This window comes from Vulpes lagopus, chromosome 10, assembly GCF_018345385.1.
Source record: "Vulpes lagopus strain Blue_001 chromosome 10, ASM1834538v1, whole genome shotgun sequence".
Lineage (NCBI taxonomy): Eukaryota > Metazoa > Chordata > Mammalia > Carnivora > Canidae > Vulpes > Vulpes lagopus.
In genome coordinates, this window is record NC_054833.1 from 25257590 (window position 1) to 25276619 (window position 19030).

The 19030-nt window shown below is 43.0% G+C and overlaps 1 protein-coding gene across 4 annotated transcripts in view; it reads left to right on the forward strand.

Annotated features, from left to right (window-relative positions):
* Positions 1-19030, forward strand: part of EXOC2 (exocyst complex component 2) — a 215243-nt gene that overhangs the window by 114827 nt on the left and 81386 nt on the right. For all 4 annotated transcript variants that reach the window (XM_041769948.1, XM_041769949.1, XM_041769950.1 and 1 more), the window contains 6 exons: positions 10887-10952; positions 11125-11282; positions 11669-11790; positions 13039-13100; positions 18145-18225; positions 18549-18608. In XM_041769948.1, coding sequence (XP_041625882.1) covers positions 10887-10952; positions 11125-11282; positions 11669-11790; positions 13039-13100; positions 18145-18225; positions 18549-18608 — 549 coding nt within the window. The remainder of the gene's footprint in view (positions 1-10886; positions 10953-11124; positions 11283-11668; positions 11791-13038; positions 13101-18144; positions 18226-18548; positions 18609-19030) is intronic.

A 19030-nucleotide genomic window follows, 5' to 3' on the forward strand; every position in this document is an offset into this window, starting at 1 on the left:
AAATATATAAAAATATATTTATATAAATATATAAGAATATATTTATATAAATATATAAAAATATATTTATATAAATATATAAATATATTTATTTATATAAAAATTATATATATATATATATATATATATATATATATATATATAAAAGAGCGATTGCTTTGGCTATTTGGGAGCTTTTCTGGTTCCATACAAATTTTAAGATTGTTGTAGCTCTTGTGGAAAGTGCTGTGGTATTTTGATGAGGGTTATGTTAACTGTGTAGATCGCTCTGAGCAGTAGAGCCATTTTAACCGCTGCTTCTGCAGTCCGTGAGCACAGAATGTTTTCCCATTTCTTGCTGTCATCTTTAATTTCTCCATAGGTGTTTTGTAGTTTTCAGAGTATAGATGTTTGTTTGTTTTTTAAGGTTTTATTTATTTATTCATGAGAGACACAGACTGAGAGAGAGAGAGAGAGAGAGAGAGGCAGAGACACAGGCAGAGGGAGAAGCAGGCTCCATGCAGGGAGCCCGACGTGGGACTCGATCCCGGGACCCTGGGGTCACGCCCTGGGCTGAAGGTGGCGCTAACCGCTGAGTCACCCGGGCTGCCCCAAAGTATAGATGTTTTACTCTTTGGTTAGATTTTATTCCTAGATATCTTACGGGTTTTGTTATAATTGTAAATGGAATTAATTCCTTGATTTCTCTTCTGCTGCCTCATTATCGGTCTATAGAAACACAACAGATCTCTGTATGACAGTTTTGTATCCTGTGACTTTACCGAGTCCATCTATCATCCCTAGCAAGTTTTTAGTGAAATCTTGGGTTTTCTCTGTCGAGTATCCTGTCACCTGCAGATACTGAACGTTTGACCTCTTCCTTACCAATTTGGATGTCGTTTATTTATTTTGATTACCTGACCGCTGAGGCTGGACTTCCAGTACCATGTTAGGCAGCAGGGGTGAGAGCGGACCTCCCTGTCGTGTTCCTGCCCTTGGAGGGAAAGCTCTCCGGGCTTCCCCCTTGAGGGTGATATTAGTTGTGGGTTTTCTGTTTGTGGCCTTTAGTATGTTGAGGTACCTTCCTTCTGAACTTACTTTGTTGAGGGCTTTTATCATGAACGGAGGTTGTACTTTGTCAAATGCTTTTTCTACGTCTATCGAAAAGATCATATGGTTAAGCAGCAGGTAGATGGGTCTTGTTATTTTTTTATTCTGACATCCTTTGTGTTTTGATCGGAGCATTTCATCCATTTACATTATTATTATTATTGTTATTGTTATTATTATTGTTATTGTTATTATTATTGTTATTATTATTATTATTTAATTTACGTTAAAATTATTATTGATAGATACATATACAGCGCCATAGTTTTATATCTCTTTTATCATTTTTTTTTTTTTTCTGGAGACTTTCTGTGTTCCTTTTTAGTCTTTGTCACTTTTGGTCTTTTTTTTTTTTTCCCCCTACTCAACAAGTGCCCTTTAATATTTCTTGTAGGGCTGCTTTACTGATCCTGAAGTCCTTCTGTTTTTGTTTGTCTGGGGAACTCTTTATCTCTCCTTCTACTCTAAGTGATAGCCCTGCTGGGTACAGTATCCCTGGCTGCAGATTTTTCCCACTCAGCACGTTGAGTAAATCCTGCCACTCGCATCTGGCTTGCCGAGTGTCGGGGAAGAGATCTGCAGCTCCCCTTACAGGTCTTCTCTTGCAAGTTAGGGACTTCCTTTGGCTGCTTTTAGGAGTCTTTCTCCCTCACTATATTGTGCAGACCTAACTGCACAATATACTTGGTTGTTGGCCTGCTTGGGTTGATTTTGATGGGAGGTCTCTGAGCCTCCTGAATTTTGATGTCTGTGTCCTTCCCTAGATTAGAGAAGTTTTCAGCTATTATTTCTTCATGTAAACCTTCTGCCCACTTTTCTCTCTCTTCTTTGGGACTCCTCTGTGACGAATATTTTAATGTTTGATTCATTCACTAAGTTCCCTAAGTCTACTCTCGTGATCCATAATGTTTCCTCCCCCCCTTTTTTTTTTTTTTTGCTTATTTTCCATGGCAGCATTTTCAGTATTACTTACTCGTTCCTCTGCTTCTTCTACCCTCGTGGTCATTATATCCAGTCTGTTTTGAATCTCAGTTATTGCGTTTTTCATTTATGACTGACTGATTGTTAACTCTTTTATCTCTGTGGTTCGAGTCTCCCTGATACCTTCCATGATTTTCTCAAGCCCAGCAATTATCTTTATGACTGTTGCTTTATATTTATTTATTTGATTTTTTAATGGCTGTTGATCTAAATTCTCACCTGGAATACACCGATGTCTCTTTGGATTGGATCCCTGCCCGTGACCTTTTCTTGTTCTTTCTTTTGGGATGAATTCCTCTGTCTTTGTGTTTTGTCTGGATCTCTCTCTTCTTCTGTATTAGAAAATCTTGTAATGTTTCCTGCCTCTGAGAGCTTTCTGAAGACGAGGCCCTGTGGCATCCAGGGCCTGGCGCTTTAGGAAGTGTCCGGTGCCCACGGCGTGTGTGCCGCTGCTGCATTTCGGCTGCTCTGTCCCTCAGGCCAGTCCTCTGCAGTGTGTCCTGCCTGCGGCGGCGCGGCTTGGACATTGGCCAGAGGACCGCAGGCTTGAACCAGGTGCGCTCTGATCCGGTCATTGAACGGAGCGCGATGCTGTTTCCACCGCGACGGGAGCGTGCGGAGCCCTGCGCCTAGTGGGCCGCGCCTGCCGGGCTTTGGGCCGGTCTCGGGGAAGGGCCGACGGCGCTGGTCCTTGGGCACGTTCGCCCGAGCAGAGCGGGAGCAACAGAGCGTGGGGGGCTGGCGCCAGCCGACGCCTCTGCCCCTGGACAGGTGTCCTGGGCCTGCGGCTCGGGGAACTACCCCGGAGAGAGGGTGGTTCCCCTCGGGCCATCGCCGCTTTCACTCCGGGTGTCTCCCCGGTGCCTGCCGACCTGCAAGACTCCAGACGTCCAGTCGTGCTACGGCCAGGGCCCGAGCTGCGGCGCGGGGACAGCGCAGGCTTGACCGAGGACCGTCGTGCCCGAGCGCAGGGCGGTGGGATTCGGAGCACAGCAGCTCGCCGGCCAGAGTCCAGGTTTTCCACCTCAGGAGGCGTCCGGGAGGCGCTGGTGCCCGTGGCTCCTGCCCCAGGAGGCGTCTCCGCGACCCTTCGTGCCCGCGGGCTCTTGGCCAAGCTCGCTGGCCAGGGCGGCTCCAGTCCCCAAGCCCGCTGGGCCGGAAGCCTGACACACCAGCCCCTATTTCCCAGCTAATGGCTCTGGGGAGGTGTCCTTGCGCACTTCCCCGAGCCGTGGAGCACTAAGTATTTTTATGGAAGCAATTTCATATGAAACTGTCATGTTTCCCGGCTCTTTCTACAGAACACTAACATTTTAATAAAAACATCCAACATATCTCACTGGCTGTGACCTGAGGCCGATGACGTTACTTCTCCTGCCTGGTGGCACCGGTCACGTTTGAGAATTAAACGAGTTAATGTCCGTGAAATGCTCTTATTACTGGGAAGAAATACTTATTCCAGTGTCTAAAACCTCATTGGCCTGGCACATAATAGGTGGTCAGGGAACAAAGCGTAGCAGCATCAAGAAATAGAGGACTGCTGAGTAACGTCTAGATGCATCGACTCATCGAAAGAATCAGTACCTTAGTCCGTGTTCCTTCCTTCAGATTCGTCGCTGTCGGCAGCCTACCACGCAAGGGTAGTGGGGGCCTTGCCTCGGGTCTTTTTAGACTTTGTAAAATTCCTAAGTTTTTGGTCTGAGATATTTTAGGGAAGCATTAGTTGTACAGAGTTGGATATGCCTGTGGTGTTTCTACCCATCTGTATTTGTGAGCTTCTAAGAGTTTATGGCAATGACTGAGTGTAATCCGCTATATGGATTTGGGCGTGTTTTTCAAACTATTTACCCTCTATAGAAAAGCCAGAAAGACACTGAAGGGTAGTAGAAGGGACTGGAGGGTCAGGAACGTGTCGAGCTGTTAGTGAAATCCAGAAACTAATTAAAAACTGGGAAGAGTTCCAAGGCTTTTGATAGTTGGTACTTAAACTCGTATAAGAACGCTCTGTAATATTCAAACAGAATTTACTTGAAAATTTTTTTCTAGTTATGGAACTATTTTATTAAGAGCCCATCCGTTAAAGATTTAGATGGAGTTTCCAACAGTTTAAAAAATAGTTCTTCAAACCAGTCATGCCCATGTGAAGTAACATGTGAATCAAAACAGTGAAATCTAGCCGTTGGTCTTACCACAAAGTAGTTTTGGTCTGTGTGTGCAGGAAAGAGTTAAGGTTTTTAGTTAACGAAATGGTTAATAGTAGGCTGAGATCTCACCTTCAGATATATTTTAAATATAGTATAATTTGGAGTGAAAACTGTTAACACATCCAAATAATTTTTATAAACATTTGTGTGATTACCAGTCTTTAAAAGTTGCATAATAACTCAGAGTATGTAAATTAAGATGTACTTTATGTTCCAAAATTAGATTTCCTTTTAAAAATAAGACAAATCTTATATAGGTCAATATGTTGATAAGTAACTGTTTTTTAATTAATAATTTCAGGAGGTGTGCCTTATAACTGATTCCTGCCCCCTCCACTTTCTATATATTTGGAAACCAGTTCTTGAAGTTTACAAATTCATTTTGTCTAGGTGATGTCATCATCTGTTCATTAGCACCTGTTTAGTGGGCAGAATTCAGTTTTAACTTAGAAGTGATGTTTTTAAAAAATTGACCTTCACTCTTTGATTTAAAAATATTTCACAGAACAAAGAACTATGAAATAACTAGCCCATTAAACAAGCCTACTATGCAGAGTCGTCTTAGGTACTATGACAGATACAATTAGAAAAGCAGCATCGGGTATCAGCATACTTACAGTTTTACACTGGCTTGACTCACTTTTGAGACAAATCGTGCCTTTACTCTTAGCGCTGCATCCCTTGTGCACAGCACACGGACCCAGCCCTGTGTTATTTGGGGTTCAGAGAAATAGAGCCAATAGGATGTTGATTCTGTTTCCAACCGTGTTTATAAAGAGAGAGATTTACCATAAGGAACTGGCCTATGTGATTGTAGAGGTTAGTGAGTCCTGCGACCCACAGTCATCAAGCTGGAGACTCAGGAATTGCCCGTTGTGTGGTTCTAGCCTGGAAGCCCAGAGGCTCGGGACCCAGGAAGTAGCAGTGTTTCAGTTCAGTGTCCCCACTCGAGGCAGTTAGCAGGAGGAGGTCCCTCGGACCTGCAGGAGGGCCAGCCTCTTTGTCGTATCCAGGCCTCCCATGGGATGGGCTCCACCCTCATTAAGGAGGGTTGTCCGCTTTCCTTGGTCTACCAGCCCAAATGGTAATCCTATCCAAAAACGCTCTCACAGACAGACCAGAATAATGTCAAACAAATATCGGAGCATCCTGAGGCCCACCCAAGGTACCACGTAGAATTAACCGTCTCACGGCCCTTAACTTAGATGTTGCAGTTTAGGATTCCAGTGTCATCCTGGGCCTCTTCCTATCGCTGTAGGTGCTGGGCTCCTCGGCAGCCTCTGAATTCCACCCCTACAGGGGTCCTCCCAACCCCCAGCGTTCACAGGAAATCCGTAAAACCTCTGCTTTTCCCTTTTGTTGATATCTTAAATCTCCAGGAGAAATAGTGTGTCTGTTGGACTCTTCAGGAATATGTACTAGGATTATGCCCGGGAGGTCTCCTCCAAAGGGCCAGTTAGCCACCTAGAGACCCAGAAGACCTTCAGATTAACCTAGTGGTATTCTGAGCCGTTTTCTGAAATATATCCCGGGGGGCCCTGAAGAACCCTAACCCCAGGTGATCCTTCATTCACCACGTATTTCTTGAATATCCTGAACGCTCTGTGTGGCAGGTACCAATCCATGTATATACACACATACACATAACACACACACATAGATTTTGAGATCTATAGACACACCAGGTAGTGACCAAGATAAATATGACCTCTCCCTTCCTGGAGAGGTAGAACCAAAATAAATTTTTAAAAAATTACCCTGAATTTGATAACAGCTATCAAAAGGAAACAAATAGGGTTTTAGGAGAAAGAATATCAGTAGTGGCTTGGAAGTCAGAGAAGATGACACTGAAACGAAAACCCAAAGCATGAGAAGGAAACAGCCCCACAAAGAACCAGGGAAAAGAACGTATTAGGAAGAGGCAATAGCACATTGCAAAGCCAAGGAGAGGAGCTTGGCTTATTTGAAAAACAGAAAGAAGGTCGCAACAGTCAGAGACTCCTGAGCAGTGGGGTTAGGGGGTGAGACTAGAGGAGCAAGCAGGAACCGCCCGACGGACGGGGCTCTGTTACGGGCCTGGGGGAGGAGTTTGTCTTCCAGGTATGGTGGGAAGACACACATAGGCTCTAACTGATCGGAGTTTGGGTTTTAAAAAGACCACTCTGGTTACCTGTTCAATAATGAATTGGCGGGGAACAAAGAGTCAGACTGGGTAAACTATTAAAACTGGGCAGGAAATGATGGCGTTCGGATTAAGGTCTTGTTAGTGGAATTAGAGACAAAATGATAGATTTCATTTGTATTTTAGAAGTAGTGTTGATGGATCAGACGAGTAAGACAAGGACAAGAATTAACACTGAGCTACCACCGGACTCCCAGTGAGTCGGTACGCCAGTCACGAAGTCAGGAAGACTTGAACATGCGTGGAGGGAAATAACAGTTTCCTACTTTTGATGTATTGGATTTGAGATTCCCGTGGCTTATGCAAGAAGAGACATGAAGTAGGCAATCTGAAAGTCACATTTGGGCTTCGGAGGAAAGATATAGACTGGAGCTATAAATTTGGAAATAAGGGATCCCTGGGTGGCGCAGCAGTTTGGCGCCTGCCTTTGGCCCAGGGCGCGATCCTGGAGTCCCGGGATCGAATCCCACGTCGGGCTCCCTGCATGGAGCCTGCTTCTCCCTCTGCCTGTGTCTCTGCCTGTGTCTCTGCCTTTCTCTCTCTCTCTCTCTCTCTGTGTGACTATCATAAATAAATAAAAAAATTTTAAAAAAAATTTGGAAATATGACATTGTGATTTATAATAAGAGATATATATCATTGTCTTCTGGTTTCTGGCACAGACCCCTAAAACCCTGGGAATTTCCTTAAGCAAGGAGTGGGAAGGGTGTTTTGTCCCACCTAAGGATGCGGGTGCTGGTTGCTTGGAGCACCAGCCATGTGACTAGAGGGTTGAGTTTTCGGTCTCAACCCTCAGCCTCTAGGGAGGAGAATGGGGCTGGAGGCCGAGTCAGTTGCCAGTGGCCAGCGATGTAATCAGCCATGCCTGTGTAGTGAAGCTCCCATAAAAACCCGAAGGACACGGTTCAGAGAACTTCCGGTTGGTGAATGTGTGGAGGCTCAGGGCGAGTGACTTGCCTGGAGAGAAAGAGGGCCTGGGAGCTCTGCACCCTTCTCCCTCCCTTGTCCCACGTACCTCATCCACCTGGCCATTTCTGAGTTCTATCCTTTTTTTAATAAACTGGTAATCTGGTGAGCAAACACATTTCCTGGTTCTGAGAGCTGTTCTCACGGGCTAACTGAACCTGAGCAAGGAGTCCTAGGAACCTCCCGTCAGAAGCACAAGTGACAGCCTGGTCTTGAGATTGGCATCCAAGTGTGTGTTGGGGAGTGCCAGTCTTGTAGGGCTGAGCCTTTACCTTGTGGGATCTGACGTGACATCCAGGGAGACCGTGTCCGAGTCCGTGGGACTGTAGGACATCCAGCTGGTGTCTGGAGAACGCCTCGTTTCGAGGGGGACCCCATGTTGATACTGAGTGCAGGACCCAGCACAGGAAGGCACTAGATAGAAATGGTATCTGAAGCCTTGAGCATAAATTAGTAAAAGAGGAAAGAAGTGCCCAAGACGAAGAGCTGTCAAACTGCTGCTGTACTTAGAGAGTAGTTCGTTTATCACCTCCTGAAAGCCTGAAGCCCTTCACTGGCTTGCCTGCGCCGAGGCCTCGACAGCCCATGGTGTTACTTTGAATCAGAGCATCACGCTTTGACAGAACAGGAAGTAGGCTAACGCCCAGCGGGGCGTCACTTGGCATCTCCCCTTTCTCACCCAGACGCCCGCCCGCAGGGTTGCCAGGCCGGTCAGCTCCGGCAGCCTGCGTTCATGCTCCTCCTCCGGTTGTCCAGGCGCTGTGATTGCTCGCCCAGGTGAGCCCAGGTGAGCCCAGGGGAGCGCAGCATCCTGCTGGCTGTGCTCCTGACGGACTGGCCCTGGAGGCGCGTCTCACGGTGGCCTTAAAACGCGTCAGGTGCCTCTCATTTGTCTTAAAAGTAAAGGGACGAAAACATCAGCTTCTCAGTGAAAACCTGGTGTGTAAAGAATTTTGAGTATTTGCCTAATGAATTTAGGAATCTGCTTATTACTGAGGTGAATTTTGGGTTTAGTTTTTTTCGGAAATTAAACTTGGATTCTTTAAAAGTAGAAGTGCATTTCTACAAAGCAAAGATGATAAAAGCTATATAGTTTAACATAAAATTCTAAAATCAATGTAAATTAGAGCCTGAGGGATGTATGTATCTGTATGTTGACAATTTTCACCAGGTATGGCTCATGTTTTTGTTGAAAACGTTCAGCAATCCTTACCCTTCATTTGCTCATTCATGTTGGGAATGCTCATCATCATAATGAACTCTATACCCTTTTTCTCTAGCTTTTACCAAAAATATGTATAACATTATTTGTATTTCAGAGTTGACTTGAAGTCAATATCATAATCATTTATGATACAATTGTTCTTAACTTGAAAGTTCTCTTGATGTGTCTCTAACCAATAATACAGAAGCACTTTAACTTTAAAGGAGTGTTTTGCATTACTTTTAGGAGATAACAGAATTTTTTCTTTTGCATTGTACCATTTTGTTATTATTTATTTATTTGGAAAGTTTTCCTAGCTTACCCTTCTTTGGCACTTTATATGGTAATATCAAGTTAGAAAACTCGGGAATAAAACATTAACTGAAATCCAGCTGAATAGATTTCTTTTTTAATCAATGTAGCCCTCCAAGTATTACGTTAAGGAGAAAGCAGTATCAAGGGAAACTATGGCTAGTAGTAAACAGATAAAAGTCTAATTCTAGAATTCTAGATTATATTCTCTCTAAATTAGACTATAAAATCCCCCAAAGAAGAGGGATTTATAATTTTTTAAAAATAAAATGCCAAATATAATGTTAATATATAAATGTTTAAAGGATAGGATGAGCACTGGGTGGTGGCAAATTGAATTTAAAAAAAAAAATCAGGGGATCCCTGGGTGGCTCAGGGGTTTAGCGCCTGCCTTGGGCCCAGGGCGCGATCCAGGAGACCCGGGATCGAGTCCCGCGTCGGGCTCCCGGTGCATGGAGCCTGCTTCTCCCTCTGCCTGTGTCTTTGCCCCTCTCTCTTTCTCTCTCTCTCTCTCTCTCTCTCTCTCATAAATAAATAAATAAATAAATAAATAAATAAATTACAAAAATCAAAAATAAATAAATAGATAAATGTTTTTAAGGCTCTGGATTTCTCCTGCATATTACTTTGGCCACCTCCTATAGGTCATGATCTCCTTGTCATTTAGCTCTGACCTGTTTATACTTTTGATTTTTACTCGGGATTTATTATGGAAAGATACTTAACTTTTTTTCCTTTTGTTATTCATTTGCTATGCATCAGGTCTAAAAAAATCTCACTAAATAAATTCTCCATTTTGAAATGTAAAAAAAAAGAAATTTAAAGGTAATGGATATCTTAAGATTTCTAGACATTAATCCAGAGTTTACTCTCCCATTTATTTCTACACTAATGAGAAATAGTATTGAGAATGTTATCATGGGTACAATTTAGGTTTAACCATATGTGATTATTGATGAACATGGCACATGAAATTCACCTACAAAAAAGGTAAATTCAACTTAATGCTTAGGTTTATTTATGGAAGTTGTACTTAAAGTTTTTAGGAAGAATAACCTCTTGTTGGAATAGGACAGTTTTTCTAATTACATCTGTTTTTATTTTTTTAAATACTTTTTTATTTGAAAGAGAAAGCACAAGTAGGCAGAGAGGGAGAGACAGGCCGTCTGCTAAGCCGGGCGCCCTCAGGGGGCTCCATCTCAGGATGCTGGGATCATAACGTGAGCTGAAGGCAGATGCTTGACTGACCGAGCCTCCCAGGTGCCCCTCAAGTCTGCTTTTAAGTCAGAAACTTAGATTATGTCTTGAATATTCCTTTTTTTAATAAATTAATTTTTATTGGTGTTCAATTTACCAACATACAGAAAAACACCCAGTGCTCATCCCGTCAAGTGCCCCCCTCAGTGCCCGTCACCCATTCCCCTCCAACACCCGCCCTCCTCCCCTTCCACCACCCCTAGTTCGTTTCCCAGAGTTAGGAGTCTTCATGTTCTGTCTCCCTTCCTGATATTTCCCACACATTTCTTCTCCCTTCCCTTCTATTCCCTTTCACTATTATTTATATTCCCCAAATGAATGAGAACATATAATGTTTGTCCTTCTCCAATTGACTTACTTCACTCAGCATAATACCCTCCAGTTTCATCCACGTTGAAGCAAATGGTGGGTATTTGTCGTTTCTAATGGCTGAGTAATATTCCATTGTATACATAGACCACATCTTCTCTATCCATCATCTTCCGATGGACACCGAGGCTCCTTCCACAGTTTGGCTATTGTGGACATTGCTGCTAGAAACATCGGGGTGCAGGTGTCTTGAATATTCCTTTTAATCAAGTCACAACCATATCTCACGCTCTCTTTGTATACAACTGCTAAGGCATTTGTTTTTATAAATTATTTTCTGAAGACAACTAATATATTTTATTTTGTTTTTTTAATTTTTAAGACTGCGGAGAAATCAGGCCAGATTGAAAGATCAAAGAATGTAAGGCAAAGACAAAATGATTTTAAGGTAAGTTAAGGATTCATACATAGGCTTTTTCATAGGAGAAGGTTTTCTCTACCAGAGTTACTAGAAAACTTTATCTACATTTAAACTGTGCTTCATGGTTCAGACAGATTCCTTTAGTTGATTTAATCAAGTTAATGACTTTTAATGCAGTTTTACTTTCACCATTGTCTAGAAAATGATTCAGGAAGTAATGCAGTGTCTGGTGAAGTTGATCCGTGGAGCCCTGCTCCCACTCAGCATCCCAGAGTGCGGAGTGAGGCAATACGGAGGCTGGGAGGTGAAGTCGGAGCTCTCAGGACAGTGGCTTGCTCATGTCATTCAGACCATAAGGTAAATATGGACACATTCTTCTGAAATGGGGTAAATTCTTTTTGTCTTTTTGGGGAAAAAAAAAAAGAACATTCAGTTTGGGATATGATTTTTTAACATATTCAACAAAGAATTTTACTCTGTCCTCTCGACTCTGGTATTTCCTCCGTATCGTAAAGCCCCTAAACCTTCCTGGTGCTTGTGTTGGATAAGAATATTGGATGTGCATCTTTTCTATTTAATTTAGCATCACTGTTGTATTTTAATTCTTACTTTCCCCTTGCTTTCAATATAGTATTATAGCTTTGACCTTCCATATGCATCATTATAGGTTGGCCAGACTACTCACAGGACTTGCTTCGGGATCCAACTCTGCTCGCTTTTGTTTTGTCACGTCTCTTTCACAGGCTTACTTACGAATCATTGACTGCCCTTGAAATTCCTAACGACATGCTACAGACCATCCAGGATCTCATTCTGGATCTCCGAGTACGTTGTGTGATGGTCACACTGCAACACACAGCAGAAGGTAGGTTAAGAAAAATTGGTGACATTTGCTAGACATCAAGTATCTGAATATGCCACCTCCTCTTTTTGTTTTCTAATTCTTGAAAATGAGATAATTACTTTTTAGGGAAATTCGAATATTTTAGATCACCAGTAGCTGCTCAATAGAATTTGTCCTTTTTTTTTTTTTTAAAGATTTTATTTATTTATTTATTCATGAGAGAGAGAGAGAGAGAGGCAGAGACACAGGCAGAGGGAGAAGCAGGCTCCATGCAGGGAGCCCAACGTGGGACTCGATCCCGGGCCTCCAGGATCAGGCCCTGGGCTGATGGCAGTGCTAAACCTCTGAGCCACCTGGGCTGCCTGAATTTTTTTCCTTCTTTGAATATCTTATCAAATCTATTTACTTGAGATACCAAGCTGTGTACAGATTAAAATACATCTAAATTAAATCCCTGAAAATATTTCAGGATTTAAGAACATCCTTATGGCAAATCAAGTAGAAAAGATCTAGTATAGGGCAGCCCAGGTGGCTCAGCAGTTTAGCGCTGCCTTCAGCCCAGGGCCTGATCCTGGAGACCCGGGATCCAGTCCCATGTCGGGCTCCCTGCGTGGAGCCTGCTTCTCCCTCTGCCTGTGTCTCTGCCTCTCTCTGTGTCTCTCATGAATAAATAGAATCTTTAAAAAAAATCAAATAAAAATCTTTTAAGAAGGTCACATCTCTATACAGAATTGGTGACTAAATATACCGTGTCAACAGAAAGAGAATGGAACCCAGGTGAGAAATAGCAGTGTCCTCTGAATTCACCTGCTCCCTCCCATCAGGGACCCGAAACAGCCTGAAAAATGGTTTGGAAAAATAGCATTCCTTTGCCAATCATCAGAAGTGCATACGACTAAAACAATATAAATTTTTTAATCAGATATTTTAAGAAAAAAATTAAAGCTTTATTTTATACACATTGAATATAATCAAAAGTGCTTTGAGTAAGTAATAAACCATTGTCTAAAGTTGTCATTAAGCCTAGCCTAGAGTCTCAAAACTGGGCTAAGTTTATTTACATTAATGTTTTATTAAAAAATCCAGAAAACAATACACATTTAAATCTTTGCATGTACCAGAATTATGTTGCATACCTATTATCTACTTTTCATTTTTTACAAACCCGTATAAAACAATGAAAAACCATGACCTTTATAGATTTTTATTTCTATAAAGTTCAGTGAGATTATTATAATAAAAAATACTTATGTGCTTATTTCCCCTTAGAAATAAAGAGGTTAGCTGAAAAGGAGGACTGGATTGTCGATAATGAAGGACTGACTTCTCTTGTAAGTTCAAATTATTTTCAAAGATTTAATCATTAGTATGTATTGTATTCAAAATAAGTGATTTTCTTTATTAATAAGGAGCATATATTCTTTATATTGTAATTCTAAATCACTCCTGAAGATAGAAAAATAAATTTCTTAAAATTTTCCTTTTCAGAGTCATTTGTGCTCACCACTAACCACAAATATCTAAAAATTAGTAAAAACAGTGGATTTCTTTTAGAGTGCTCTTTCTTCATCATGTCACTATTGTTTGTTTGCATGACATTTTAAAATAGATTGTGCTTCATTGTAAGTTACCTAGTAACTCGAATTTTTTTTAGAAAAACAGAATAGAAAAAAATACTAGTGCTGGCCCCTAAGCCAAAACAAAATAAATACACAGTAACAACAAACTTCTCCAGATATATACGTCGGTCAGGCAGGCGATTACGAACATGGCGGATTCATTTTAGGGTCAGCGTCCGTTCAGATGGGACTTTTAGATTTTCAGAATATTTTTGAAAATAGTTTTCACGATCTACCGTGTTTTCACATTTGCCTCCTGGATTCCCACAATGGCCCTGTGGGTAGGTGTGTCAGTTAAATTGACATTCAGCTGCTAAAACATCCAGGGCCTTTAGATGAGATGGGTATTTCCTTTTTCTCTAACATTAGAGAAATTAGGACTGGTGTGGCAGCGTAGTCACACAGTCAGCACACAGGGCTCTTTCTGACTTGCTTCTTTGCGACCCTTATCGTGGCTTCTGTCTGCAGATGTCCTCCTATCACAAGGCGGCCACTGCCGCTCCAGCCACCATGGCCTCAGTCCTGTCGTGGCAAAGTCCAGCACTTTCTCAGGAGCCGCACGCAGCTCATAATCCTTCCTTCCTACATCTGCTTGGCTAGAATTGATTCACATGCCCAGCCCTGTTGGCAGTGGAGGCTGGAAAAATGCAATTTTTTAGCAGAGCACATTGTTAAGCCCAAAAAGTTCCTGTTTTACATTAGTAAGAAAAATGGAAAAGATAAATCTAGGGGAGGCACTTAGGTTTCTGCCTACATAGTTGATGAGGAAACTAGAATAAAATGGTTTTGACTTGCCCAGATTTACAAGATAGTGGTGGATGAGGTTGTTGAGATGCGATGATCTCATGGAGTATTTCTTCATTTCCTCAAATTGCTGAACTTTTTTTTTTAATTGCTATGCTTCTTATTGGCAGTCTTACTTTGGGAGCTGGGGAATTTTTCCCAAGTTGAAATGCTTTTCTCCTCTTCCTCTTAAATACACCAAAATGTACTTTACTTTAAGTGACAATACGGTTTAGAACAGCAGTCCGTACTTACAGATTTTTGTGAATTATATCATGTTTGACATTAGGGAAATTTGTATTTTTAATAAATCTATTCTAATGATATTTTGAAGGACTTGTTTTTCATAAAAATTACTTTTAGTTCATTTGACTTATTCTACTTCTCATAATTACTTGTGATTAAATACAGACTATCCTATAACTAATTCTGTCCTACTAAATACTTAGAGGAAGACGATGTGGAGTAGACCTTCATGGTTTCATACAGTGGCCATTCGAGACATGGCTTGTGCAAAATACATACCAGATTCCAAAGACTCAGTACACAAAGATAAAGTATCTCAGCTTTTTATATTGATTACATGTTGAAATAGTATTTCGTCTTATTGCATAACATGAATTATATTAAAATTATTTTTTTCTTTTAATTTCCTCAACGTGTTTACTAGAAAATCTGAAATTATAAATATGACTTATGTTCGTGGCTCACATTATACTCCTTTCGGACAGTGTTGTAGAGGAAGTTGTGCTGCACTAGATTCAGAATCCTAATCCAGTTCAGTCCTTAATCCTGTCACATAATAGTCCTGCAATCTTGTTATTTTTTTTTATTTTTTATTTTATTTTTTATTTTTTTAAGTCTGTGTATTTGATCTCTACCCCCGACGTGGGGCTTGTATTCCCGACCCCGAGGAGATGAGGAGTTGCATGCTCTGGGGGCTGGGGGGCCCGACGCCCCACTGCACCTCCCTGGGTCCCAGAAGGGCTCGTGTGATGCTGCTGCCTCTAGTCCCGGGCGTTACAGGGCACATCCGGGGCCCGTAGCTGCCGTCCCCAGGTTAGGTGGTCTGATTAGAGTAGTTAAACCTCCGAAAAGGTCTTCAAATGGTTGCTATAGACTTGTTTGCAGTCCATTTAAAGTTTCACTGTGATACTAAGAAACTCTAACCATGGAATACTTCCACGTTTGTCACACATACAAGCTACAAGACTAAACTTTGTGGATGAGTGACTCACAGAAAGTCACACTTCTGGTGTCAGCCATTGTACCTCCGGGCCAGATGTTGGTCAAGACGAGGCTGCGTAATAGTGTCGATAAAGCTGAGCATGTTTGAAGCTATTTCATGCGCCTCACTTCAGAAATGCATAGAGTCAAAGAACCGGCGTTGAGTATTTTAACCTGACATTTATAAAATTCTTAAAACTTTGAACAATGACTTAAATTGTCTCAAATTCTATTACATACTACTAATTTATATTTTCTTAACACTCCATAGAACCAATTGCATTTGTTTAGAATAGGAATACATTTTACTTTTTCTGAAATTTTTCATCTTTTAAGATTTTTTTTTTTTAGAATTTTCAATACTGAGAATTTTCTTCTTTCATAAAAACTGGAATGCGGATGCCTGGGTGGTTCAGTGGTTAACACCACCTTCGGCCCAGGGTGTGGCCCCGGGGTCCCAGAATCAAGTCCCACGTCGGGCTCCCTGCATGGAGCCTGCTTCTCCCTCTGCCTGTGTCTCTGCCTCTCTCTCTCTCTCTCTCTCTCTCTCTCTCTCTCTCTGTCTCTCATGAATAAATACATAAAATCTAAAAAAAAAAGAACTGTAAAAATGCTGGAAATATATGTGATAACTCCTATAATCAGCTAAATTGGATGCTTCACTGATAATATACAGAGATAGTACTGTTTCTTTTTAGAAAAAAGAAATAGCAGGTGTTTACACTGTCATTTACTCCCAGTTTAACTGAAACTACTGGAGTTCTCTGATAATTCCCAATCTGTTTATTGTATAATATAGATAAAAAAAGAAATTAATAGAATCTAGTTGAGATATTATTGCAAGAAATCTAAGAAACCATATATATGAACATCAACATCTAATTGCCTACCGTTGAGTTTTGGATTTAATTCTCACTATTACTGCTTTAACATCTTAGATTTTCCTACCTTTTGAGGCCGGTAGGGCGGAGGGATAAGGTCAGATATCTAGCAGACGTTTCCACTCCTGAAATGCTTCTCGCACGTGGTATTCCATACTGTATGCTCTTATTTTACTGATTTACATCCTGGATATTTAGAAGTTTGTATGGTGCCCTCTGGTGGCTTCAGAGCGCAGTGTCAAATGGGGCAGCACTGTAGCTTCCCTGAGTTCTGGGGTCCTTTTGGTGAGAAAGCGCCTCCGATCCTATGCAGGTGTCTTCTGTTCGCTTGCTGCCCCCAGGGTCTTGAGAACTGAGCACACAGTAAGGAGAGCGCCTGACTTTAGGGTTTTGCCCAGAGCCGTTAGAGTGGGGGCCTGTGCCCCTGTCGCCCGTCCCACCGGGCTGCTCCCTGCTGCTCCCCGAGGTCTGCGAGGTCTGCAGGGCCTGGCCGCACAGCCCCCACTCCCCCTCCCCTGCAAGGTTCCGGGGGGCATCCTCTGTGTCCTACCTACAGCAGGTTCCCCTCCTTCAGCGTCACTTGCTCTGAGTGCCCATTTGGTTTTTCATGGCACGTATTCTAGTTATTTGGGGTTTTTGTTTGTTTGTTTGTTTTTAGTTTGCAATTTATTTCTGGGGTGGTTTTTTCTTTTTGTTGTTGTTGTTGTTGTGTTAGTTTTGTAAAAAGTCCCAGTTTTGTTGACTGTGACTTGTGTGGTTGTGTTTTCTACCCTCATAGACCCTTGAGGAGCACTGCCTGCCCCCCCCCACCTCCCCGTCCCCATCACCTAGAGTACGCCTGGCACAGTGGAGCCTCGAGCACAGTAGGAGCAGAGATGTTATCATTCATTCAGTGCCTCGCGTGCCATTTGCCGGACAGATCTTCAAGGGTTATTTTCTGGCAATGTCTATGGAAAGTGACTGTAGTGACGTCTGTATGGACAACCCTGGACCTCCTACGAATCACTATTAGTAATATTACACTTTGAACAGGGCTAGACACGTGGAAGATCTAGGAGATGGAGCTCAGAATATATCCTGGAAGTGGTGTTGAAATAGAAGCTTATGGGGCACCTGCTTTTTAAAAAAATTTGCTTATTGGCTTTGTCTTTAAACTGTTTAAAAATAAAATTTTCTTGGGGCGCTTGGGTGGCTCAGTCAGTCAGGTGTCTGACTCCTGATTTCAGCCCAGGTCATGATCTTGGGGTCGTGAGATTGAGCCCCACGTTGGGCTCCAGGCTGAGCACAGAGCTTGCTTAATTAAGATTCTCTCAGGACACCTGTGTGGCTCAGTGACCCCAGGGTCCCGGGATCGAGTCCCACGTCAGGCTCCCCACCGGGAGCCTGCTTCTCCCTCTGCCTGGGTCTCTGCCTCTCTCTGTGTGTCTCTCATGAATAAATAAGTAAAATCTTTTAAAAAAAGAAAAAGAAAAAGATTCTCTCTCTCTCTCTCTGCCCTCCCCCTCCCCGCTCGTGCATGCTTCTTCTCTCTCAAAGCAATAAAATACGAACTTGTTGTACCTGCTCTTTATCAGGTCACTTGCGTCTCAGAAGAGTAGAATTTTGCTGAAAAATTCCAGTTACAGCTGGCCTCTGTTGTAGGTGAAGTAGCTGTAGTGGAGAATCTCCAGATTTGCCCACCCTTAAATGTCGAGTGCAAAACATGCCAAGTGTAAGTCTTGGTGACCAGGAGACTGTTGGCGTCCGTTCCCCCTTCAGTGAATCGGTACGGCAGAGAGTTGGGGCCCTAATATGCTTCTGTTAAATGCCCTGCTGACCGGGGCCTACTTTTGAATTTTGACTTCGTGCCTTTCCTCTTCCCTCAGCCGTGCCAGTTTGAGCAGTGCATCGTGCACTCCCTGCAGTCGCTCAAGGGCGTCCTGGAGTGCAAGCCCGGGGAAGCCAGTGTGAGTCGTCCGTCGGGACCGCGCGGGATCGCAGCGGGAAACGGGTCCCCTCAGCCCAGGAGAGCGTCTCCCTCGGACGTTGGCGCTGCCCTCCACCTGCGGTTCCCATCTGGGTTCCCAGCTAGGCCGAGGGAGATCACAGCGGGAGCTGCTCCTTGCAGCTCCTTTCTCAGGCGGCTCTTTAGTCTTCTCCCTTTGAGACAAAGGTCCCCCACGCTGGCAGCAGTTTCCCACGTGTGAATTTTTTATGTCAAACTTGATAAACAAAAAGTCCTGTTTTCCTAGTGGAGTCCAAGAACGTCTACCCAAATTCTTCCCCGCAGGTCTTTCAGCAGCCGAGAACACAGGAGGACGTCTGTCAACTGAGCATCAACATCCTGCAGGTAAGGTGCAGAGGCACGATGCGCCGACGCCCAAGGGAGGCGAGTCACCGCGAACGGCCTCTTAGTGAGAACGTAGGACACGTGGGGAGCGAGCGTCCTTTGCTCGTCTTGCCTAGTCCGTAACATTATGGCAAGTCCGGTAACAAGACAAAGTTGAAGGAAAGATGAATCCCCGCTTGTCCTAGCAGACCCCGCTGTCCTTCCCCTTCTTCGGTGCTCCCGTGCTTCACGGGGATCTTTGTTGCAGCCCGAATCTAATGAGGTGATCGTCGTTTACCTCGTATCTAGAGCTTGAAGCTCTTCCATTAGGATCAGGCCTGATGGTTTGCGGGAACATGAGCAAACGTGAGCATGTGATGAGCGGCTGGAAGGAGGGAGCAGGTCTTCTTCCCGAAATATAGTCAAGAATGTATAGTTGAATC